Source organism: Rhinolophus ferrumequinum, chromosome 12 (genome assembly GCF_004115265.2).
Source record: "Rhinolophus ferrumequinum isolate MPI-CBG mRhiFer1 chromosome 12, mRhiFer1_v1.p, whole genome shotgun sequence".
Lineage (NCBI taxonomy): Eukaryota > Metazoa > Chordata > Mammalia > Chiroptera > Rhinolophidae > Rhinolophus > Rhinolophus ferrumequinum.
In genome coordinates this window covers 71,920,851-71,945,645 of record NC_046295.1, presented here as the reverse complement: position 1 = coordinate 71,945,645, position 24,795 = coordinate 71,920,851, and the positions used below count along the sequence as shown (strand labels likewise).

Genomic DNA, 24,795 nt, shown 5'->3' with positions numbered 1-24,795 from the left:
AGGCCAGAAACCTCAAAAATATGGGCCATTCAGAAACCAGAAAACTTTTCCCACAGTCATTCCCACTAGGCTGGGAATTGGGACCTGGATGGAAGGCTATGGTGCCTATTGCCATTCTGCTTAGCTCAAGGTGTTTTCATGGAGGTCAGGGTTCAAGGAAGCCCAGGAAACCAAAAGGAGACCTCACTCGACTCCGCCCTCTCCCCGAAAATTGAGGAGTAGCAATGGGTTTAACAAAACAACACCCCAAATCTGGGTGCCCTGGGGTGCCTGACTCTGGGCAGAAAGGAGTGGCTATCCAATCCCCAACTCCTCAGAGTGGGCTGGGGAGGATTTGAAGTTTTGGGAAACCACTGGAAGCGTTGGAGTTGGGAAGCTAGAGATACCCCCCCAACCCTCAGCTGGCTGCGGGTCCCCACTAGGTGTGCCTTCCTTGTAACACCCACAGCGATTCTTCCCCAAGGACCCAGAGATACAGGCAGGGCTCACAGGAAAGTTTCAAGGGTCAATGCACCAGGTAGACATTCTTGTGGCATAGGGGTTGTAACGTAGAAAGTGTGAGTAAAGCAAAGTCGCGGCCCACTCCTCTGTCCTGTACCCCCAATATCTCCTATCAGGCCCTCCAGACCCTCTCCAACCCGAGATCCCTCTGGGACCGCTGCAAGCCCGCGGGCCCACTTCATCTTGATCTTACCTCTACCCGCCAGCTGGGCCGCTCAGCGCTGCCATCCCAAAGGCGCCGGAGCCGGCCCAGGGCCAGGGTCACGAGGTGGTGGGATCGCGGGGTCGCCAGGTGGCAGGAAAGTTTCCGTAGCTCCAGCCAGGCGGAGCACAGCAGAACGGGCCAAGCAGGCGGCGGGCCGGGCAGGAGTGCGCCCTGGCCAGCTCCGCGCCTCCTCCTGCGCCTGGGTGCTCCAGCTCCCGGGCTTCTCTGGCCACCCAGCCCGCCCAGCCCTGCCAATCCGCAGGCCCAGCCAACCGCAGCTCCGCCCGCCCCGCCGGCACAGAGCGGAGGTCGGGAGGGGAGGGGCGGGGGCGCACCTGTTTGACCAATCCACCCCAGTACTGCAACCCCGCGGGGCGGGACCGGCAGGGCGGACCCCCTCGGCTCCCGGCACACGCCCCCTCCCCCCCCCGCTTTGGTTCAGGACTTAGGACGCGCCACACACCCCCTCCCTTCCACCCCCGATCTAGGCCAGGCCACACGCCCCTCCGCCCCCACTCTCCAAGCCCCGGCCCGGCCGGGTACAGCGCATCGGCTGTCTCAGCTAGCCCTCCCAGGGCCTCTGTGCCAGCCGGACTGCGCTCCTCACCAGGCCCTGAGGATTTCAAAGATAATAGCCCGGCTTTCGCCTGGGGGCTCTCGGGGCACGCGACTGAGGAGTGGACCGAGACTCTGCCTTGCTCACCCCTCTAACAAGTCTACATCGTCCTCTCCTGCAAGGATTTTCACAGTCCGCTGACCCCTTAAACTTTGCTGTGGGCCCCTGCCTCCATTTCTGACAGCAGGGGCTGAGAACTGATGCTAGGTGCAGAGTTTTGGGAGATATGGGGGGTAACAAGGAAGGCACCTCTAACCCTCCCACTAACATAAATTCTCGAGGACTCCATCTGGGTTGGAGTAAACGTCTCCAGAATGCTTGTGATCCGCTTTAAAGGGTTCCCCAACTTCTCTAGGGGTCATAACAAATATTAAACCTTGACGATTTTATTGTCCCATTTTCCAGATAGGAAGACTGAGGCGAAAAGGGAGGTGATCACTTCTCGGACACTGGTGGTGAGACTGCAACTTTTTCAAACTACAGGTAAGTGTACAGAGAACACCTGGCTCTTCTCCACAAGCCCTGCGCGGATGCCTGGGGTCTCCTCCACCTCGCCCCCCGCTGCGGACCTGGGGTGGGGAAGGAGAAAGAGGCCCCAGCAAGTGCCTGGGAAGAGCGATGGACACGCCCGCAGGCGGCCCGGCCTTACCTCCGCAGCAAATTGTGTCCTCGCAGAGCGCGCCGGCGGGAGGCCCCAGCAGGGGCAGGGAGGCCCAGGCGAGCGCGCGGGAGGCAGGGCCGCCGGCTCCCATCCCGGACGGCCTCGGCGGCGCCTCGGCCCGCGGACCTGCCACCCTTCGCGGCACCTGTGGAGACAGCGCTGTGCCTGCGGACACGGCCTCGGGGGTGGGACGTGGGCCAGGCCCGGGGTGGGGCCGTGCGGGGCTCCCCGGGCTTCTTAGACTGTCGCGGCTCGGACTCCCACAATCGCGGCCCCGGCTCCCGGCGGGCTCAGTTCGCACTGGGCAGGGCGCTATTTTTAGCGAGAGCTGCTCTCCCAGTTGGACAGACAGAACCAGTTAATTTGGCCGCTGGGGAAGGGCCTGCACCTGGAGCTCCCCGGAACAGCAGCCGCAGCTCTGCTGAAAGCTGATCCTTCGCATTCCTGCCTCGCGAGGCGGGAGGGCGGGAGGACGCCTGTAATTCCTGGGGGAAGCCAGCATCCTCTCTGAAGGCAGCGCCTGGGCCCCAAGTGCACGCCCAGCATGGGGCTCTTTAAATTGACTCTGAAACCCCACCAGACTTCTTCCTGCTGACCCGAGGCCTCAAACCACTTCCCACAAAATGCGCACTGCAGGTCCCACCCTCCCTACTGGTCTCCAGCACGGGGAAGAGGTCCCCAGACATGGAGTCTAGGCCCTAGCACCAACAAAAGCTGACACGCACACATCACTCAGGAGCTCCTGGTTGAAATAAGGGAGGAAGGAGTGAAAATCATAGCCCAGATGAGTGGGTGGATCAAGTACAGCCTGGGCAGTATAGCATGGATGCAGAAGGGTCGCTTTGAAATCCTGCAGAACCCCTAATCTTACACTTTCTGGCTGTGTGACCTCGGCAAGTTATCGCACTTCTGTGACTCAGTTTCTTCTTCTGCATTAGAAGCCCAAGAGACAGAGTGTGAGAAAGTCTTTGTAAATAAAAGCATGACATGGATGTTCATGTAATGAGTGATGACGAAAAGAGTGCATGAAAAGATGAATAAGACATGGGTCTTCTGTCTGACCCTTCTCATTCAGGAGAGGAGGTTCTGACGGCCTAAGAAGGTACAATGAGACTGTATGATATTAACTCAAGGATAGATAGATAGATAGACAGCCAGATAGGCCAAAGGACTAGAATAGAGGCTGCAGAAATAGACCCACACATGTGTGGAAACCTGATACGCGGCAAGAGGTGAGGCTGCAGTTCACTGGGGAAAGGGTGGACTGTACTACAAACAGTGATTTATAGAGCAATTGGCTGTTCATACTGGGAAAAAATTGAGGTGGAATCCCTACCTCACTCCATGCATTAAAAAATCAATTCCAGGTGGATTAAAGACTTACATGCTAAAAATATGGAAAGGTTTCTTGAAGACCTTTGTGTCTTTAGGCATAAGCTATTAAGAAAAATATCGATGCATTTAATAAAGTATAAAGCCCTTGTTTATCAAAGCAAGATATTGGGGACACAATATCCAAAATATACAAAGATCTTCTACAAATCAATTTCAAAAGAAACAAGAGATAATTGGGCAAACTATATGAACAGATAACTTGAAGAAGGGGAAACCTGAATGACCAATAAGTGCATGAAAAGATACTGTCTCACTCAGACTAAGGGAAATGCAAAATACAACCCCAGTAAAGAGCCGTTTCATACCTGTGAGATTGGCGACCAGCAAAGAGGTAGGGATAGCTGAGAGAACTCTCATACACTGCTGGCAGGAGGCGAAATGGGTACCACTACTCTGGAAAACAATTTGACAGCATCTACCATAGACGTGTCGCAGATGCATGCACCCCAGCGACCCAGAGACTCGGCGTCTGGGATCAGCCTACAGAACCTCTCGCTCATTGCAGCAGTTTTAATACAGTAAAGAGTCTGAACAGCCTCAATGCCCATCAGGGAAGAATGCATGAACAGACTGTGGAGCCCTCAGTGAAATTCTACACTGCAGTGAAAATAAACCACTAGAGCTTCCTTATGAACTAGTAAGTCAGGGGTGGGGAGCAAGTTGCAGAAAAATCAAATAGTATGATATATAATTCATATAGATTTTTAAAATGTGCAAAACAAAATGATGCCGTATAATGCTAGGAACGCACATACATGGTAAAAGTATAAAGAAACTCAGAGGAATGATAGATAGATAAATACACCATTCAGGGAAGAGTTTCTCTCTGGGGGGAGGGAGCTACAAATGGATGATGGGAGGGGCTTCAGTCATATTGGTAAGGTTTTATTTCTTGACCTGGGCTGTAGGTACGCAGATGTTTTCTTCATAACTTTTTTTTTAAGGGACAGAACAAGCATGATGAGAATCCACATAAAATCCAGTCCTGCTTTTGAACTTCAGTTTCCTTATTTTAATAATGTGGTCATAGTGGCTGTGATGTGCTCAGCACAAAGCCCCTGGCTCGTGGTGAGAGTGCTCAGTAAACATGAGCGTCCTGCTCCCGTCTCACACCCTCGTCCCAGCCAGCTGAGGTTCCCACACCCGAGCACCACCATGCAGCCAGCTCTCCAAAGCGCACCCCCCCTCCCCCCCCCCCGTCATACCTTCATGCCTTCCTACAAACTGTTTATTTTTCCTGGCATTCCTGTCCTTCGTCTCTGCCAGGCAAGGGCCTGCGTCTCCTATTATGACCCAGGGCAGCCATTTCAGCCTGTGGGAAGCCCCTAGGAGCTCTGCACCGGCTCTCCCAGACAGAGGGTTACCACAGTGGCCGCCCACCCCACTGTCTGTGCTTATCACATTGTGGATTGTTGCACCTGGTTATGGAGCTGTCTCCTCCCTGAGCAGACTGTGAGCTGCTCTAGGTCATACACCTTGTCTGAGCCACTATTGCTGCCCCACCACCTGCATAAAGCCTGGCCCCAGAAGGTTTGTTGAATGAATAAAGGGGTGAGTGGACCTAAATACTCAATAATAAAAGGGGTCATGCCAAACTCTCAAAAGGAAAGCGATCTCACATACAGATCTTCACTGAGTGTCCTTGGGAGGTGCTGTGACCTTTGGGGTCAGAGAGACGGGGGTTCACATCCAGGCTGAGCCACTTGCCAGCTCTGTGCCCTGGGCCACGCTGTATCCTTCTGTGCCTCAGTTTCTGTGTCTGCACAACCAGGATGTGACTGGGGCTTGTTGCAAGGGGTTCTCATGAGGATTCAGTGAGATAATAGAGGCAAAATGCATGGCCCCATTTTTGGAACAGGTAGTAATTATGTGAATATTGGCTAAGAGGAAGACGTTTACAGGGGAGGCTGGAAGGAACCTTTTTGCATTCCTATGAAAGTGGGAGGCTGAAAAACAATGTGAGCGGGTGTTCTCCAATTCTGAACAAAAGCACGCGCCTGGAGGCTGGCCCAGAAGATGGAAGGGTCAGAAATTATGGTCCTGGGGCTCCTCCCTCCTGTCCTTTGTCCCACCCCTGGGTGAGGGCTGTGCAATACTTCAGAACCACAGACCCTCCTCCCTGTCTCCCCACATCCACTCTGGCCCCCTTCAATCTGTTCTCACACATAGTCCAGAGATCCCAATCTGGACCCATCTTTTCTTTGCCAGCTTCCATCTGTAGGGGTGACAGAGCCTGTGGCACCTTCCCCAGGGGTGCGTCTGAGACGATTTACCAACTGCATCGTCTGCACTATATATGCAAAATCCACATATGTCCACTTGTTGGGAGCTTCCATCACGGCAACATAGAGGATGGCAAATGGCTTATGGTCCAGACTCTACAAGATGAATTGGCCAGTGTTAGATGTTGTACAAGCAAATACGTCAAGTCACCAGGGCTACACGGTCACTGGAAAAGAACACTGTGCGCTTCACGAGTTCAGAGATTTTCTGAACTAATGAGCTGATCCTCTTTGATCCAGATCGTACTGGACAAGGTAATATTATCCTAGTGACATGGACATTAGGCCCTTCATCTCACGCAAATGGCCATGCAAGGCAGGAACCTCACTCAGCCTAAAGTCTGCTGTTTCAGTGCTTTCTCAGAAAGGTCACCAGTGACCTTCTTGTTGGTCATGCCAAAGAATACCTTTCCATCTTTTTCTGCCCCGACCTCTTGGCTATACTTCACCCCCTGGACACTCTCTGATCTTTTCCAACTCTCCATCCTCTCCCAGTTTTTCTCCTAGTTCTCTGGTCCTCTCCTTGGCTCCCTCATTTTACTCCACTGGGCTACAAAAGCTAGAGTTTGCGATGGTCTGTGTCCCTCTTTTCCTTCCAGACTCTCTCCGCAGACAACTTCAACTGCATCCAGTCCGAGGGCTTAAACCGCTGTCCTCATGCCGGTGAGTCCCAAATGTTTATTTCCAGCCCAGTCCAGGCACCGTCTGTTGTCTCTTGCCGGGACTTGAGTAAGAACTGAGCTGGCTCCCTACATCCAGCTGGGCCCTCTCCCTGTTGGTCTCTTTCTACGGCTTCCATGAGGTTTTCAAAGAACAGATTCAATCATATCATCCCACCCCAGCTTAAAAGCTTTCAATGGCTTCTTATTGTCTTCATGTGGCCTAGCAGGCCCCATGCGGTCTGGCCCCTGCCCACCTCTCCAGCCTGGCTTCTTGCCATCTCCCCCCCCTTCTGTCTGCCTTCATCCAGCTTCCAGGTCCCCAGTTATGCAAAGCTTCTTCCCATTACACAACCTGCGCACACCAGAATCCCCTCTCCGAAACACTTTCCTCCATCCCTCTGCCCAGTTCACTTCTTCCCATGGCAGTTTAGGTGTCAAGACCCCACAAAAGCCTTCCCTGGCCTTGCATGCGACACACTTATGGCCAAGTCACTTTTCTTCGTGGCATGATCACTGGATCATTGTGTCGCCTTCCCGGGGCTGGATGTCCCTAAAGACAGGGATCATGCCTGGTTTCGTTCATTGCTGCACCTCTTCCCACCCCCAGCGAATGCCTTGGCACATAGTAGATGCTCAATGAATGTTGAACGAGTGAATGAACCTGTGTCTGCTTGTATACCTCCAGTGCTCAGCTGCTCATCATCGTTGGACACTGTTAATTACCAGAAATTTCCACATCTGGTACAAATACGTAGACATGTGCGCAAGTGTGAGTGTTTTGCCAGGTGCTTTGAGTGTTCTCTCACTTAATTCTAACCACCAACTCTGAGGTGATTCTGTCATTAATTTCCACTTGACAGGTGAGGAAACGGAGGCTGAGAGTTTAAGCAATTTGCAGAACATCACACAACATGTAAACGGCGGAGCCTGTACTCAAGCCCAAGTCTGTTTGGCTCCAAATCCTGGACTCTATACTACTGTGCCACACTACTGTATTCATGCATACAATGTTTCATAGTCATGCCAACTGACCAGTTGCTTTATCTCTTATTGGGGTGGTGGGCCCTCACTTGATGATGGAAGTGAGATTCAAAACCACATCAACCAAGGCATCATATGATGAAGACCCCGGCCCACAGGAACCACAGGCAGGGGTGACGTGAATGGAGAGGAGAGAAGGTAGCACAGAAAGCTCTGATCCAGTGCTCGTGTGCGAGGCAATGAGGGTTACATAGAATAAACAGTAGAAATGTGCAAACCTTGCTCCTGGCTGACATGTTTGAGAATTAAATACCCAGAAAGAATGCGGCTGGAGTCAGACTCTATGAATGGAGGAAGGATCAGGTGAGAGTGGCATGAGGATGGCTCTGCTTCCCAGAGCTGGCCTGTTTTGAGGGGCACAGCCCTACCCAAGTTTAATCAGTCCCTGTTGCTTTGCTTCTGCCTCTCCATTCTCTCTCACACCCACCCCTTCTGTCCCTGGATTCCCCAAATGCCAAAGTCAATGTCGACGGGGACCCCCTCTGTGCCAGGCTCTGGGCTTGGTGCTGGGGACACAGATAAACAGAACAGTGAGCTGCTCACTTGTGCAGGAAAGAGACAGTCAGGGCCCATGGTGCACCCCTGGCTGCTGGCCCCCGGGGCTCATGGAGTGGCTGTGGGGGCCCTGATGGCAGCCTGGGCCAGTGGGCTGGAGTGGTGGCTCCAGGAAAGTCTTCCAAGGAGATGATCTCTGAGTGTCTTAAAGGAGCAGAGAGAGAACTAACCTCACCAGACAGAAAGGAACAAGTCCATGCAAAAGCCTGGCTGTGTGAAATGGCCCAGTGTTCTCAGGATGGCAATCAAGTAGCTGTAAGAGATGGGGCAGGAAGAGAGGCTGGGTCGGTCAGCAGGGGCCCTGCATCCCGCGCTCAGGAACAGAGCTGGGACATTGGGGGATCTACTAGGAGACCTTAAGCAGGGGCGGGATAGCTATGCTTGAGTTTTACAAAAATGCCTTCATCTGGAGGAGGAAGGTGGATTTAAAGGACACAGACTGGAGGCTAACAGAGGAGAGGGGTAACTGGGAGCGAGGAAGGGAGGACAGACAGCCCCCCAGAGGGGCTTGGTCAGAAGGAAAAGAAGAGATCGGGTGGTTGCCAGAGGGGAATATTTGGGGTTGGGGGTGGTGGTGGACACTGTGACATGCACCCCAGATCCCCCCTTCAAGAATACAGGACCCACTCCCCCACATTTAGGGAGGCTGCTTCAAGATGGCCCTCAGCTATCAGCCCTCTTCGGGGGTGCCCACCGCACCTGAGGTGACATGTCTCTAGGGGTGTCCCACATCCAGTGACCGAGCATTCCAGGGCCCCTGCCCCTGCCCGTGCCCACACGCAGGGTGGGCTGAGAGCCGCACTGAGACTGCATGGCAGCCCAGCTTCTCCTTTGGCCTGGCCCTGCTTCCCGCCCTTCCACAGTCCGTCACAAACCTTCTCCTTAACACGGTTGGGAGCCTACTTCCCGGGGAACCCACCCTGTGACGGGAAGCAGGGAAGCACTTGCTATGTGTCCTGACCCAGGAGGGAATGGAGCTGCCAGTGAGAGAGGTGAACAATACTCGAGGGAATGAACGATTTCTTAGTATAAGTGCATCCCATGCAATATTCAGGACATACTTCTACTCAAAAATTATCCGCCATTTACTTGATCACATTCTGACCCCCTCCCCGCTCGCCACCCACTAGTGGGTTCCCCACACTGCGGCCCACGTACTTCTCAGACTCCATCTCTCCCTTGCAGTGGCTCCCCACTCTACAAGTCCTCAGTTGTTCATTCGAGACCCTCTAGTGTCTGATCTTCAGCCACCATCCCAACCCCAGCTCCCTTCCCCTCATACCCCCCTTTAATCTTCTGCCTCTGGTTTTTTGCTCAGCTGTGTCCTCTGCCTACAGTGCCTTCCTCTATGTCTATGCTTCCAGGAAAGCTCCCAGGTCCCTCTGGGTGGATGGCAGTAGTCATCTCCACTGATTAGAAGTGGTAACACCTCAGGCAAGTCATTTCACGTCTCTGAGCCTCCATTTCCTTGTCTCTAAAATGGGGACGACACTGCCTCTCTAAGGTTGCTGAGGAGATGAGACCATGTTCAGAAAGCACCAGACACACTTTCAAACGCTTGGTACTACCCCTGCCTGTGCCTAGGGCCGTGCCTTGCACCCAGTGGACACAAATTCACGTTCACTGAATTGACCCAACTCCAAGGTCCTGAGCTTTTATAGTTTGACTTGCGTCTTGGAATTACCATGCCCAATAGTGGAACTTAGACAAATTCAATTTCCTATATTAAGATGATCTGAAAAGAGATGAATAATGAAGCCACTGCAACTCTGATTACCTAACAGGTTTCTCTCCCCGTGGATGAGGGACCAAACCAGCTCCCCAGAAAGGGCCGTTTTGGAACCAAACATGGTGCCCAGCCCCGCCAGGTGGAAGCAGGTACTATCCGCCACACATGTTTATCTCAAGCCCTCCCAATCCCAGACCACAAAAGGTGATTTCTTATAAGCATTAGCATAATTACCCAACTGCAACACTATACAGAAGTGATTAGATGGGCCTGTGATTTTTGCACAGTTATTCGTCTCAAGTAAGTCACCTGAAGTTCATCTGCCATCAGGATTCATGGCTGCATTCTGTAATCGTAGGGAATTATTTTGCTAATAACAGAGGTACCTTGATCTAATTTAGTTTTAATGCCAGGAGGTACCCTCCCAGAACAATCAGCTCCAGAGCCATTCCAATTTCCAGGTTTGTTACACATTCTGGAGAGAAGATTCAATTCAAAGAGGCTGAAGTTACTTCTTTATCACCCAAAGTCATCAAGGGGCGAAATGGAATCCTACTCTGCGTTTGCAGAAAAATGCAGGGAGAGGCCCAGCGATTGGGAGCTGATGGGGTGGGGGACGGTACAACTGGAAGACATCACCAATGCGTGAGGACCTGTCTGAGTTAGGACCACAAGGCATTCCCTGGGAGAACCTTAATTTTTCTTCCGTTTAGTCATTATCTCATGCATTCCTTTATTCCACTTTTGGGGTTTCTCCTTGGCAAGACCTAGTCTCCACTGTTATTTGGGTACAAATATTGATAACAAACACTTATACAACCCTATTCTAGGGTTTTACACATGTTAACTCATTATATCCCCTGAAGCGGGGGCGGGGGGTGTTCTATTACCCCCCATTTTACAGATGGGAAAGCCAAGGCAGAGAGGTTAAGAAACTTGCCTCAAGTCACACAGCTAGTAAGGGGCATAGCTGGGGTGTGAACCTTAGACCACGAACTTCCTCAAGTTCATAGACAAGGAAGAATCCTGAACCTACCAGGATGTTTCAACCCCTACTCTGTGCTTTCATTTACCCTTTACAACTACTCTGGGGTGGGGGTGTTGTTAGCTCCGTTTTATCAAGGAAGATTCTGAGTCTCAAGAGAGGGTTGATTTGGCCAAGGTCAACACAGTGAGTAAATGGAGGAGTTGGGAACTTGAATCCTGAGATTCAGGTGCTGTACCTGCCTTGGCTAAAACCAGGAAGTCTGTGCGGTGTCTGTGAACAGTTTTGGAAGCAGGCTGGATACAATGTAGTTAAACGAAGTGCCACCCACTTCTGCTCTGCCCTTCCCGTTTTGGGGCAGTTCCTCTTGCCACCCCCACCCCTCGCCCCAGAAACCAAGTGTCCTTTGTTGTCATTCCATGTTACCAAACAACCTACTTTCAGATTCCTATTCATTCACTCATATGTTTATGCCTTCAGCAGAGGGCTGCGTAGGTCAGTGGAAGGGCCAGGAGGCCCACGTGGCTCTGCCACTCCTTCCTTTCCAGTCCTTGGTCTTCCCATCTGTTCGAGAAGGAGGTGGGTTAGACCAGTGCTTTTTAAACTGACTGAGCCACAGAACCCTCTTTTCAAAGGAAAAATTTCAAGCAAGCCCAATGTTTACATGGGATAAAATTGAGCTTGCTCTGGGCAGAGTTGTGTTGGGGGAAGGGGGGAGTCTCCCCTATTAGGCAACTCCTGGGCATCTGCTTGCCACCCCAGGACTCCTCCAACACAGGTGGAAAACCACTGGCCTGGACAGAGTCTATTGGCTCTTGGGGTCCTTAGAGCCAAGGAATCCGGGCTCCCCTGATGCCTGGTGATGTCCAAAGTACAGCATGGGCAACTAAATGTCCCCCTGGGAGCTTCCCCCAAGAAAACACCTGTCTTGCCTTGTTGGTGGCATCAAGGGCCACATCTAAGAGGGGCCTGTCAGCAGGGCTGGGCTGTGGTTGACACCTTACCTGGGGGAATGAGCTGTCTGGGAGTCACATCACAGAGAAATGGTATCTGCCTCTCCGAGCAGGCTGCGGGGTCCGTCGGTCCTGGAACATTTCCTGGTGGCCCGAAGGACAGGCTACTCCTCGTTTCTAAAAACATGTTTTTTTACCCTCCTTCTCTCCTTCCTTCCTTCAAGAAGTGCTCACTAGTCTCCAGCTTTCTGTTCTAGGCCTAAGGCTGCAGGGAGAATGAGAGGACATGGGTGGTGCCCTCAGGACAGAGACTGTTGCATCCAACACACCAGGCGCCCACTCACTGAGGCTGGGGAGGCTTCCTGGAGGCAGTGGCGACCCAGGGGCACCAGCGCATGAGTAGGAATTAACCCAGTTTGGGGGGATTGCAAGTGGGAGGAGGCAGCATTCCTGGGTCAGAAGAGAGGGGTGGAAAACCATGGAGGCCTGTGGAGGCCAAGTGTTTGAGGTGCTATCAGTTACTCGGTCTGGCCGAAGCACAGGGATGGGGGGCCATGGCGAGTGGGGTGAGATAAGTGTCCTTGAAGGGCTGTCCGAGAGCTGTGGGCTTGATCCTGAGGGTCATGGAGCCAGCGGAGGTTTTAAGCAGGGGAACTGGTGAGTCCAGACATGCGTTTTAGAAGATCATCTGACTGAACACAGTTGGGGGTGGGGAGATGGTGCAAATGGGGCTTCCCCTTGTCGCCTGTCCAGCCCTCACACGCCCTCAGCACTGTCCACAAAGCCCGGGATCCCTCGGAGGCTGAGCGTGTGGGCAGCAGGGATGAAAGGCTTTGGGCGCCAGCCTGGAAGGCAGACCCTAACCCCTTTGCCTCCAGGATCTCTGGTCAGGATGAATTTGAAACTCCATCCCACTGGCTGGGATGCTTTCATTTCAGGGCCCCTGAAAAGGGCTTGTTGTGAGCAGGAACACAGGTAGGTTAGCTTCCCCACTCCCTTCCAGCACCTTCTGTCCAAATCCCTGGCTCAGACAAGCGCCTGCCCCAGCCTTGCAGCCCCTCTTGGCCCTGGATCACTGCCCACCGCCACCTCCCCACCCCATGCTGAGGTGGGGGAGGGGGTTCCATCCCCAAACACAAGCTCTTTTGTTCCACCCCTCCGCTCAGCCCTCAGCCCTGCATCTGAGTTGGTGGAGGTTTTCCTGGCACACAGTGAGCCCAGGTCAGCTGAGGGATGCGGCCTGGTGTGGGCCTGAGGTGCTGGGGACAAAGGCTGGAACAGGCCATTTCAGGCTGCAGCTCTGGGCCCTGTCTCTCCCCGGCTCAAATCCCTCCCATGGCTCTTGCTTACTCTAGGACAGTGGTTCTTAACCGGAGCAACTTCATCCCCCGGGGGAACATGTTGCAATATCTGGAGATATTTTTGGTTCACAACTTGGGCTGGGGAGGAAGGCCGGTTGCTATTGGCATCCCGTGGGTAGAGGCCAGGGATGCTGCTAAACATCCTTCAGTGCACAGGACGGCCCCCCACGACGAAGAATGATCCAGCCCCAAACGTCAGGAGGGCCAAGGTTGAGCAACCCTGCCTGAGAGTAAAGCCTCCAGACCCCATGTCTTCATCTGCCTAGTCAGCCTTCTGGGAAGTCACCCCCATGCTTCCGGCTGGACACTCCCGCCTCTGCACCTTTGCTCCCTCTCTTTCCTTTGATGGGGCTCCTCCTGCCTGGTGCCCTACACTTAGCAGAAGCTCATTTCTCTCCAACCCTTCTGCTTCCCTGGAACCGCCCTCCCCTGCTGCCGGCTCCCTCCCCGAGCCATCTCTGAATCCCTGATACCCGGATTCCTGATTGGTACCTGCCAGCTTTGAGTCTTAGTTTGCACATCTATGCAGTGAGTGGGCAAGTTGTGTGGAGTCCCCAGGCCCTTGTAGCTCTGACACAGCCCCACTGCCTCTCCCTGGCCCAGGACAAGGCACCTGGGGCACTCAGTGCAGATGCAGATGCAGACTCAGAGTGGGCCGCACGCGGGCTTTGGAGCCAGCAGAACCGGGGTTCAAATCTGAACTCTGCCACTTCCTGGCAGTGGGACCAGGGGAAAATCACAGGGCGTCTCTGTACCTCAGTTTCCTCCTCTGTGAAATGGGCTAGGTTTTCCAGGGAGAGCTCTGTGAGCTGTGTAATTTCCCTTTCCTCCCCTGTTTCCTCACTGCCAGGCTGGTTTATCTCCTCTGATGAGCACACCCCTGCCGCCTGTCCCCTTGGGGCCAAGAGGAGGAATATTGGAGTTTTCTTCCTACACTCCTGAGAAGCTGAGCTTGCACTGGGCTCGGAGGCCCTGATCCAGGAAACCAGAGGCTGAGGCCGGTGAGCAGTGAACCCAGGAGGGCTGCTGCCTTCTTGGCGCTCATCCTTCTTGGCGTCTCTCCCTGGTGCACTCTCCCCAGCCTCCTCCTGCCCTGGGCTAGGTTTCTCCAGAGGTGAGCAGCCACCCAGACTAAGCTGAACTGGCTCAGGGGAGAGGGCACTGTGTTGAATAGAGGTGTGGTTTGGGGTCTTAGGAATTCTGGGGAGACAGAACAACCACGCCCCTCCCCCCCCTTAGAACTAGTCATGGCTCCTTAGGCGCAGGATAAAACCCAAGCTCCTGACCCTGACCCTGCTAAACTCTCCAGGCACCTCCTCCCAACCCATTTGGATTTGGGGGTCCAGTGCCGCTGAATTGCTCAAGGTTCCCAGTAGGCCACTCTGGTTCTCCACCCCAGACCTGTGCCCTTTGCCTGCTCACTGCCTCCTTCCACCCACCAAGCCCTGGTTATCTTGAAGCCCAGCATCTCCCTCTTCCTAGAGGCTTCCCTGCCCTGGGCTGTCATCCTAGCTTCTGGCAACCGTCCTGTACTCTTCCCTGAGGATAGGGACCCAGCCTGTGTTTCCCGGGCCTCCAGGACCTGGCAGGAGCTAGCCCAGAGGAAGTGCTCAGCAGGGAGGCTGGAGGCCCTGAGCGGGTGAGGTGTGGAGGAAGGGACAGAGCCTGGGGAGGGACTGGCCTCAGTGGGGCGTTGAGGGAAAGAGGTGAGAAGTGGAGCCCAAATAGCAGTGGGAGCTCAAGCCTCTTTCCTCTCTTGCCTCCCCAAGTCTGTTTGACTCGATGAGGAAAGGAGCTCTGCAGGAAGTGGAGGGGGCAGGGCTGTGCCGAGGGCAGTCCCAGCAGGAGGGAGGCAGAGAGGCAGAGAGGGGGCAGTAGAGAGACTCTGAGTGGGTACTGTCTATCCCTCCAAGCTGTCAGAGGCCCAGTCGGGGAGGAGAGTCCCAGAAGAGGGGGCACAGCCACCCCTGCTTCACCCGCCACAGAGCTGGCAAAAGGAGAGATACTAAAGGGTCTCAGAGCAGACATCCTCTTAGGTGCCCTGGCTTCCGGGCCATAAAGTTGGCACAGCCACTTGGTCAAGGACAGTCTCACCAGGAGAGAAGGATCTCTGCCCCACTCTGTCCCCCCTGGGGAGGACACCAGGAGGGAAACCAGGGACAGGACTGGGACAGCCCAGAGGGCTCCTGAGTGGGGCCCTGACCTGCCAGACCCTGCCAACCACAGGCTTCAGGAGGCCAGAGCCCACCCTCAGCCCCTCCCTCCTGACCTGTCTGGCTACCTTCTAGTTCCACCTCACACTGTGGTTTTAGGTCCCCTCCCTCCACGGCCACCTCTGATAGCTGCAGCTCTCCACTCTTCAGTTCCTAACATTTCCCCATTAGCAAAGGCAGGACAAGGCCATTTATCTGAGATTTGGATTGAGAGAGAGAGAGAGAGAGAGAGAGAGAGAGAGAGAGAGAGAGAGAGAGAGACCTGGGCAGATGTGCGGTGGGGGCTGGGGGACAGGCACGCCGATGCAGGAAGCTGGATCCCTTGAGCTGGCTTTTCTGGAGCACAGACCCACTGTTCTGGAGCAGTCTGTGGAACAGGGGTGGGAGTGCAGGGCCCTCATGAGTGCACACACACACACACAGCCCATGGGATGTAGGTCACGGGCTGGAGTGCCTCGGGCGGGTGGGGACTGGGAGCACCAGCCATCCAGACACACTCTTTCAGATTGGACAGAAACGCATCCTTCCCTCCGCCTGCCTCTCCCCACTGCTCGTTTGTGTCAATCTGACCCAAAGTCTCTCTGTTTAATTTTTCCCAGAATCCCACTGGCTGAGAATGCTCTGTGCACGGTCTCTTCTCTGTGCATGTCAGTCCCTATGTGGGGTAATGTGGAGTCTACAAGAGATGGAGGCCCCACCTAGAAGACGTCCAAGGGGTAGCCTGTGAGAGGTCCTAGGACAGGAGGCGCTAATGACTCAGAGGGTACAGGCAAGGAGAGAACAGAGCAGCCTCAGCCCGGCTGGTCAGGGCTGGCTTCCTGGGGGAGGTGGCAGGACCTTACTGGGCAGTTGAGTGAAGGCTTCAAAAGCTTAGGAAAGACAGTGGTCCTGATGCAGCTGGGAAGGCCCCAGACGTTCCCACCCTCCACCCTGGAATAAGGGCCTCTATAGAGGTCACATCAAGAAGGACCATCACAGACTCTTCTACAACAAAACCCTGATGGCCCTGCAGTCCCCTTAGAAACAGCGAACCCAGGATATCACTCCACCTCCCATCCAGAATCGGTTCTTTCATCTGCCCTCTCCGTGTAGACACCAACATCCCCTGCCAGGTCACCGTGACCTCTTTCCTCACCCCAGCCCACCTCAGCCTCCAAGGTTTCAGTCTGGCTCTTGGAGCAGCTCACAGCCCAGAGGTGGAGACAGGTACCTGGGGAAGTCAGGGAAGACTTCCTAGAGGAGGTGATTCCTGAACTGAGACTTCCGGATGAGCAGGAGTGGCCAGGTTGGGGGAAGGAGTAGTAGGGAGAACTGAGATGGGGGAGTGTTCCAGGCAGGGCAACAGCAAGTACAAAGGTGAGGGAGGAGAGAGAAGATGGTACATTCTAGGCAGAGATTAAATAATGGGGGAATGGAGAGAAAGAGGGGTGTGGCTGGAGACAAGCCTGGAAGCATCATCCAGGGGTCAGATGATGGACCACCTTGAGGCTGTGTTAGTGAGGTTAGACTTTATCCTGCTGCAGTGGGGTGCTCCGTGGGACTTCAGGATGCCTGTGAGTGGCTCCCTTTGACTGCACGTGGAGGATGAGTTTGGGGTATGGGTGGAGATGGGGAACCCTGGGAAAGGGCAAGGAGTCCATGGTGCGAGCAGAGAGACGGAGAGTTGGGGCAGATCTCAGGACCACTTAGGAGACAGAACGGACATTGAGTGGTTCTGGTTCCTCCTCTCGGGGCCCCATCTTCCCGTTCTGTAATGCGGGATGGACAGGAGGACCCCGGAAGACTCTCTCCCTTAAGCCTAAGAGTGGGAGCCCTTTGAGGTGGCTAGTACTGTCCCCACCCCTCTGATGAGGTTGAGGCTCGGAGAGCCATGGGCGCAGGCCCAGGGAGGTCCAGCAGGATGGAAGCCTGGCCGGTGCTGTATGTGAGATGCACCGTGCAGGAGGGAGCCCACCAGAGGCCTGCGGAGAGGACTAGGGTGAAATGGCTTTGCTTTCTAAACAGCAGGATCTCCTCAATAAGCCTCTCTCTCCTTCTCCCACCAGGAGCCCCTCTCTCTGGGGGGCACCAGCTCCTCTCTCCTGAGCTTTCTCCTCCTGGCCCAGGGACTGCCCTCCCACTCTCCCTGGGCTTCACTTCCTGGCCTTCTTGTGAAGCCAGCTGCTCAGGCTTGGGTGCATAAATGATTTAAGCCCCTCCCCCGCTGGCCTCATTGTTCTTCTTTATTGGACTAATCTTCCGAATTTAGCCTCTTCCCAGAGCCCCGTGGGGCAAGAAGGGGGGTTCCACCACTCAACCACCTGCCCAGCTGGAGAAGGTTAGAGGCCTAGCGTGGCGGGCCAGCAGGACTGAGGCTCCCCTGGGCTGCGGCTTGGGGGCCAGGATAGCCAGGGCAGCCCAGAGTGGTGGGCAGAAGCAGAGGAATCTGGGAGTCCTGGCTTTGAATTAGGAGTGTCCCCACTAGCTTGTGGCCTTGCGCCCTTCTAGGCCTCAGTTGTTTCATCTGAGTAATAGGGTTGTTCCCTCCTCTGTGAAGGGTCACTTAGCACAGAGCCGGGCATGTAGTGAGAGCTCAGTAAACAGGGTCCCCACTCTGGGCTCATTTCTTCACCTGTGAAAGGACCTCATGTGGGAAGTATGGCTTCTATTCCTTCAGGCTCTTGAGAACCAGCCAGCTGGACCAGGGCAGACCCCTAGAGTGAGATTGAGGGAACCTAAATTTGGCATTCCTGCCCCACTCTCGCTCAGCCAGGCTGGCATCATTACCTCAACTTCACAGACAGGGAAACTGAGGCTTGCTGAGAGCCCAGGACGTTGCCCAGAGCCTGCTAAGTTAGCAGGGCCAGGAGGAGGCCCCAGGCTCTCATCCCTGAGAGGCAGGGCAGTCTGAACAGCGCCCATGTCCCAGCACTCCATCCAGTCACAGGCTCAGAGCAGGACCTAGTGGGCACTGGTTCAAAGCACAGGCTCCGGGGCAGGACACACCTACGTGACTCTCAGCTTGGTCCTTCACTAGCGAGGTGACTTTGGATGAGTCACTCAGCCTCTCTGAACTTGTTTCCTCATCTCCAACATGAGAACGATAACACCAACCTCACAGCCTGGGTTGGTGGAAAGGGGACGTGGGATGATGAATGGGACGCACGTGGCCAGGCGCATGCTGTTATTTTATGATTGTTTTCTATTTGTCACCAGCCGAGGCAAACCCGTTTGGTGACATCTTCAGCTTCTACCCCCCTCACAGGAAGGGCCAAGGAATGGTGACATCAGGCCTCCTGACAGCTTCCAGCTCAAAATAGCCCTCTCTTTAGACTGACCCTATCCCATTACAGCTGCTTCTGTGCTCGCTGTTTCCAGCTGAGATGACGCCTTTGGTTGTGGCTTCTGCCACGTTGTGCTCATCCCTTGAACTCCTCCAACAAACCCTCCCGGGGAGGCAGGCTTTTTCATGGGCAAATGAGGGGCCTCCAGGCGGCAGTTCTGGCACAGTGAGGCATTCAGAGTGCCACAAAATAAAGATCCCGGGCGCTGGACCAACGTGGGTTAGAATCACTGACCTCACTGTATGATCTTGGCCATCACTTAATTCCCTGGGCCTCAGTGTTCTCATCTGGAAAATGGAGCCAATAACAACCCCCCAGGTTTGTTGTGAAGACCCAAGCAGACAAGGTACATAAAGGACCTTGCATGGCATCTCGCCTCGAGTGGGCACCCAGTAAATACTACTGGTTATTATACCTGCAGCACTTGGAAGTTTACAGAATCACCTCCATCTGCCTCACTGTAGGGCCCTCAACTGGGGCAGGTGTCCTTGCTGGTTAACATCAGGAAGAAACAAGCTTTTGGGCTACCCATTCTGCCCCTAGGATTTTCAAAACAACCAGCCCCTTCTGGAGTGTGTATCTGGGCTTCTGTCTGAGCCCAACTCCCTGCTTTATGAATCTCAGACTCCCCCCAACAGGTGTCCAGCCACACACAGTTTTACCCCATCACTGCTCTGGAGCCCCGGCACAACCAAGGAGCAAGCAGGGCAGGCCTGAGTCGGCCCATTTTTCAGAGAAGGAAACTGAGGCTGAGCGAGGAGAAAGGACTAGGCTCACAGGGAGGGAAGAGGGTGCCAAGTGCTGAGTCGGATTTAGAATCTTAGCTGGTCAGAGCTAGAACATTCAGAGGTATGGAGGACAGCACTCTCCCCTGACAGCCAAGGAAACAGAAGCTCAGATGCCTGAGGGCACGGGGCAAATTAGCAGCAGGATCCAGCTGGTGCCATTCACTCATTCACTTCTTCCTTCTTCCCTTCTTTCTTTCCTTCCTTCCTCCTTCCTTCCTTCCTTCCTTCCTTCCTTCCTTCCTTCCTTCCTTCCTCCTTCCTTCCTTCCTTCCTTCCTTCCTTCCTTCCTCCTTCCTTCCTTCCTTCCTTCCTTCCTTCCTTCCTTCCTCCCTCCCTCCCTCCCTCCCTCCCTCCCTCCTCCTTCCTTCCTTCCTCCTTCCTTCCTTCCTTCTTCCCTTCCTTCCTCCCTCCCTCCCTCCCTCCCTCCCCCTCCCTCCCTCCCTCCTTCCTTCTTCCTCTTCCTTCCTTCCTCCTTCCTTCCTTCCTTCCTTCCTCCTCCTTCTTCCTTCCTTCTTCCTTCTTCTTCCTTCCTTCCTTCCTTCTTCCTTCCTTCCTTCCTCTTTCGTCTTCCCTTCCTTCCTTCCTTCCTTCCTTCCTTCCTTCCTTCCTTCTCCTCCTTCCTTCCTTCCTTCTTCTCCTTCCTTCCTTCCTCCTTCCTTCCTTCCTCTTCCGGCCCTTCCTCCCTCCTGTCCATTCCTTCCTGTCCTTCCTTCCTTCCCTTCCTTCCTTCCTTCCATCCTTCTCTTCCTTCCTTCCTTCCTCCCTCCCTCCCTCCTCCCCTTCCCTTCCCCGTCCCTTCCTCCTTCCCCCTTCCCCTTCCCTCCCCCTCCCTCCCCCTCCTCCCCTCTCCTTCCTCCCTCCTTCCTCCCTCCCTCCCTCCCTCCTTCCTTCTTCCTTCCTTCCTTCCTCCTTCCTTCCTTCCTTCCTCTTCCTTCCTTCCTTCCTCCTTCCCCCCCTGCCTTCCTTCCTTCCTCCCGCCCTCCTCCCTCCCTCCGTCTTCCTTCCTTCCTTCCTTCCTTCCTGCCTTCCTCCCTCCTCCCTCCCTCCCTCCTTCTTTCCTTCTTTCCCCTCCTTCTTCCTTCCTCCTTCTTCCTTCCTTCCTTCCTTCCTTCCTTCTTCCTTCCTTCCTCCTTCCTTCCTTCCTTCCTTCTTCCCTTCTCCTTCCTTCCTTCCTTCCTTCCTTCCTTCCTTCCTTCCCTTCCTTCCTCCTTCCTTCCTTCTTCCTTCCTTCCTCTTCCTTCCTTCTTCCCTTCCTTCCTTCCTTCCTTCCTTCTTCCTTCCTTCCTTCCTTCCTTCCTTCCTTCCTTCCTTCCTTCCTCCTTCCTTCCTTCTTTGATCTAGTGAATATGCATTGAGCACCTTCTCAGGTCCAAGTGCTATGCAGGGGATACAGCGGCAAACAAGACACAGCCTTCAAGGATTGCGTGGTCTTAAGTGGGAGTCAGGCCAGCAACCAGGTGATAAAAACACACCCTGGCTGGGGAGGCACCAAGAGCTGCTGGCAGTGCACGGGTGGGAGGTGGCAACTTCGAAGTGGAGGGTGGCAGGACCCTGTGAGAACCCAAGAGAGAACGTTCTGCTGAGTGAGTTTCTCCCTCATCTGGCCCAGTGTCAGGCCTCCCTCTCATCCCCTTCCTCGGCAATCGGAAAGACAGGAAGGAGGTGCTTCTCTGAGCTGGACTCTTCATGCAGCTCTGAGAGGCCCAGGCCAATGAGGGTCCGTCAGACCTCGTCTGACCCTTATCCCAATTTACACAAGGGAAACTGAGGCCCATCCACAAAGGGTTCTGCTGGGGTTCGTGCGCAGTCTCTGAGCTCCCTTCTTCCCCTTGCCTTCCTGCCTGTGCTTGTTGTATAAAAGAAATCCCTGCTCCTGTGTTTGCCACTCCCCCTAGCTGTGTTAGCCCTCACTAGCCTTGCTCTCAGGGTCTGTCACCTCAGGACCACCCAATGGGGCGCTGCTCAGCTCTGTCTGCTAACACACCATGAATATGGCTTGGGTCTCCAGAACATCAGTCAGTGGCTGGGGATGTGGCCAAAATCCTTTCAGCCCCTGAGCACCTGGTGAATGGAACCAGAGCTCAGGATATCCACCAGATGGAAGAGAATTTTGCTTGACTTGAATCAGGGAGGGGGGTCCAGGGCCCCGCGCCCAGCTCTGCCTCTCCCAACCCTGTCCTTATCGAGGCTCCTGAGCCCCCAAGGAATTCAGCTCGCCAAGCCCTGACCAAAAGCATCACTCTCTAGAACTCTCTGAAGTTCTCCAGCCTCCGTGCCTTTGTACCTGCTGTTCTCTCTGCTTAGATTGCTTTTCCTCACCTCTCTGCCTGGGCCAACTGAATTCATCCACTCACTCATTCAACAAGTATTTGTTGGATGCTTACTACACGCCAGACAGAGAGCTATGCTCGCTCTGGGGATAACAGCTGTCAGAGAGCTTGGAGGCTGGTAGGGGCTACAGCACTTCACACACACACACACACACACACACACACACACGTCATGAAAATGACAACAGGTCCTACAAAGGAAAAGAGAAACAGAGTGGGATCTAATTGGATGGATTAGGGACGCATGGTCTAGGGAATTCTCAGATGACTTTTCAATTGCATGTGAGAGGATGAGGAGGGGTTGGAGTTAGCTTAGTGAAGAGTGAGAGGAACAGTGTTCCAGGCAAAGGAACCACATGTGCAAAGACCCCGGGGTGATAGCTGGTTTGGTGGAGTGTGAAGAAGGCTGGGTGAGGGAGGAAGGATCAGATCATGCAGGGAGGCAGAAGCAGCAGACCTTGGCGAAGGGACCGTGTGGGTAGCAGGAAGAGGGAGGTGTCCAAGAGGGGCCAGAAAAAGAGACTATGAAATAGGTGGGAGACAATCACGCGAGTGGCCTATCCCAGAAGTCAGGTGAAGAAAGTATTTCACGAAGAGTCCTCTACTTCCTTAGTGGAGGAGTCACCTCCTCCAGGAAGTCTTCCCGGACTCCACATGTGATGGTAGGGGTTCCACAGTGCCCTGGCCTCCCTCACCAGAGAGCTTATCTCTCTCCCAGACTAGCCTAGGAATATCACAAAGGCAGAGACGGTTTGACTTGGTTCTCCAACCCCAAAACTTAGTCCAGGACCTGAAAGTAATAGTTGTTAAATGAATGAATGTAGAACCAGGGCTCAGAGAGCAAGTGACTCTGAGGCCACAGTTTTCCTTTGCTGCCCTGGTGCAACACAGCCCCTTCAGCTTCGGACTTCCAAGGTAAGCAAAAGCCAGACCCCTCTCGGCTAAATCTGGGATGATTCCCAAGGATAGCCTGGGCTCTCCTCCATTCCTGCCTAACAAGTCCTGTGGCCCCGTCTCTCCCTTTGCCGCTTTCTCCTGGCTCCCAGGCACCTCACTGCCTGCCCAGCTTCCAGAAGGCTCCCGCAACAGGTGAAGACAAGGGGCTGTGTGCGTGCGGGGCCCTTCCATCAGGGTGAGGCAGCCACAGTCTCCAAGCAGCAGCCTTGCCCTGCCCAGAGCCTGCCACAAGCCAACCCTGAGTGACAGCAAGTCGGATCCGTGGGTTCCTGAGACACTGCTGGGTTCTAGGTGGGGAGATGGAGCCCCGGGAACCTTGCTTGGCCATGGGTTGGTCCCCCCAGGCAAGTGTCTGTGCCCTCCGTAAGGTAGCATCCAGGTATCTCTGTGCCAAGCTTCAGGGGAACACCTCTGGAGGCAGGCAGCCTGTCACACACCCAGACTGTCTGCCCTCGCTTCCCCCAAGGAACTCATCACTCTAAATGCAGTCTCGTATCATTTCTCTGTCTCCCATTCGAGGCTGGGAGCTCTTCCAAGGCCTCTTCCTCTCTCTCTCTTCTTCTCTCCCTCCCTCTCTTTCTCTCTTTCTTCCTCCTAAGAAGCACAAACTATTTTTTAGGCTTGAGCTCTTCATTTCCACACCCCTGACCCTGACACACAGCTTGGCACATAGGGGTCACTCAGCTGCATCCACTGGCTGCCCAGCTACCCAAAGATGCCAGGTCCACGGGCAGGGCCTCACCAAGCTCTCCTGAGGGTTATAGCTCCAAACGTGGCAAAGGGCCCCTCTCCCTGGAAAGCGCTGAGCTCCTGCAGGAGGAAGGAAATTTGGCCTTGACTCTGTGCCCGGGGGCCAGGACTGCCTGGGGTAGGGAGGAGGCGGGGAGAAGAACTCAGTTTTCTTAGCAAAGGACTGTGGTCCCAGGAGGACCTGGGCTCCCAAAAGGCTGATCCAGGCTGGAGTGAGGCCACCTCTCAACTGGACCTCCCCTCTGAGGCCAACCGGGCCTGCTCCCTACTGAGCCCTAAAACCTGCTGCCCCCCAACGCCCTGACAAACTCCCTCAGCCACACTCTTGCCCTCCTGCTTCCCTACTTTGCGCTGCCCAGAGATAGCCAGAGTGCACCTCGCCAAGGGGGCAGCAGACTGGCCCGGCTGAGCAATCGGATCTTTGTTACCTGCACCCCCTGGAGCCCCAAGCCTGCAGGAACTGCCACGGCCGGCCAAGTCATTCTGAGACTTACAAGTCCCTGTCCTGGGTTCTCAGCAAAGGCTCTGTCCCAAGCAGCTTTTCCCCAACAATCTGCCCAGGGTTTCCAGTCACAGCCCCTGGGGCCCTGCAAAGCGGAGAGCGCTTTCAGCCTGGCTTTAATTACAGGCAACGTTCCTGTTGCTGGCCCATCTATATTTATCTGCAGGATCTCACTAATTAAATTCCCCACAGCACCCGGCAGGCCTGGGGAGGGGACAGCGAGTGAGGCAGACAAGCGGGGGGCTACAAACTTCCTTTCCTTCTTGGCCAAGAGCAAAACAGAAGCAGCCGGCACTCCCCCCAACCCCCACCAACCCTGCCAGTGCCCAGAGTCCGAAGGGCTGCCCAAGGCTCCACTTGGGAGCCTGCAGCCTTGTGCCCCTAACCCCGGATGCCAAGACCCGACAGTGCCCAGCTGCCTCCCCGCCTCCCCACTTCAACTCAGATTCCTGCAGCCAGCAGAGAAAAGTCTGCCTGAGAGGCCCTGAGCAGCGGCTGAATCCCCAACTCTGCCACTTTGCCAGCGCCCTTCTTACCGTAGGAGTCGTCTTGGTCCAGGAGAGAGTCGGGCTCCATGGCGTATGGGCCCCCAGCCCCCGGCCCCACCTGATTTATGAACCGAGGCTGTCTCCATGAGCGTCTGGGTTTCTCCTTTTGTATTCCATCTGGCGGCTTTTCCAACTAGATGACTGGGTACTCCTGCAAGCAGGCCCCTTTCCAGCCCTCGCCTTCATACAGTACATTTAAAGTAGCAGTAACCTCTTTTTCCTCCCCCTGCAGCCAGGCTGGAAACATTAGAAGGGACTGAGGCAGCGAGATGTCTAAAATAGGAAGACGCCGGGGACGATTGGCCGGGCTGCCCGCGACGCTGGCTGCGGGGATCTGGCCCAGCTGTGCAGATGGCAAAGCTAAGAGGTGAGGCTGAGCTAGGGCTTAGCATCTGGAAGCTGGCTCTGGAGCCCCGGGGGTCTGTGGGAATGGGGGGA

At 54.7% G+C, this 24,795-nt stretch overlaps 1 protein-coding gene across 3 annotated transcripts in view; it reads right to left on the bottom strand.

The window, feature by feature from the left end:
* The window catches only part of DAB2IP (DAB2 interacting protein), a 184,754-nt gene extending 160,229 nt beyond the window's left edge, over nucleotides 1–24,525 (bottom strand). Inside the window, exon 1 of one of the 3 annotated variants that reach the window (XM_033122302.1) lies at nucleotides 24,346–24,525. In XM_033122302.1, coding sequence (XP_032978193.1) covers nucleotides 24,346–24,385 — 40 coding nt within the window. In that variant the 5' untranslated portion in view covers nucleotides 24,386–24,525. Of the gene's footprint in view, nucleotides 1–694; nucleotides 844–1,971; nucleotides 2,147–24,345 lie in introns of those variants that run through there. The other 2 variants (XM_033122300.1, XM_033122305.1) reach the window with 2 other exon arrangements.
* Nucleotides 24,526–24,795: the final 270 nt, after the last annotated feature.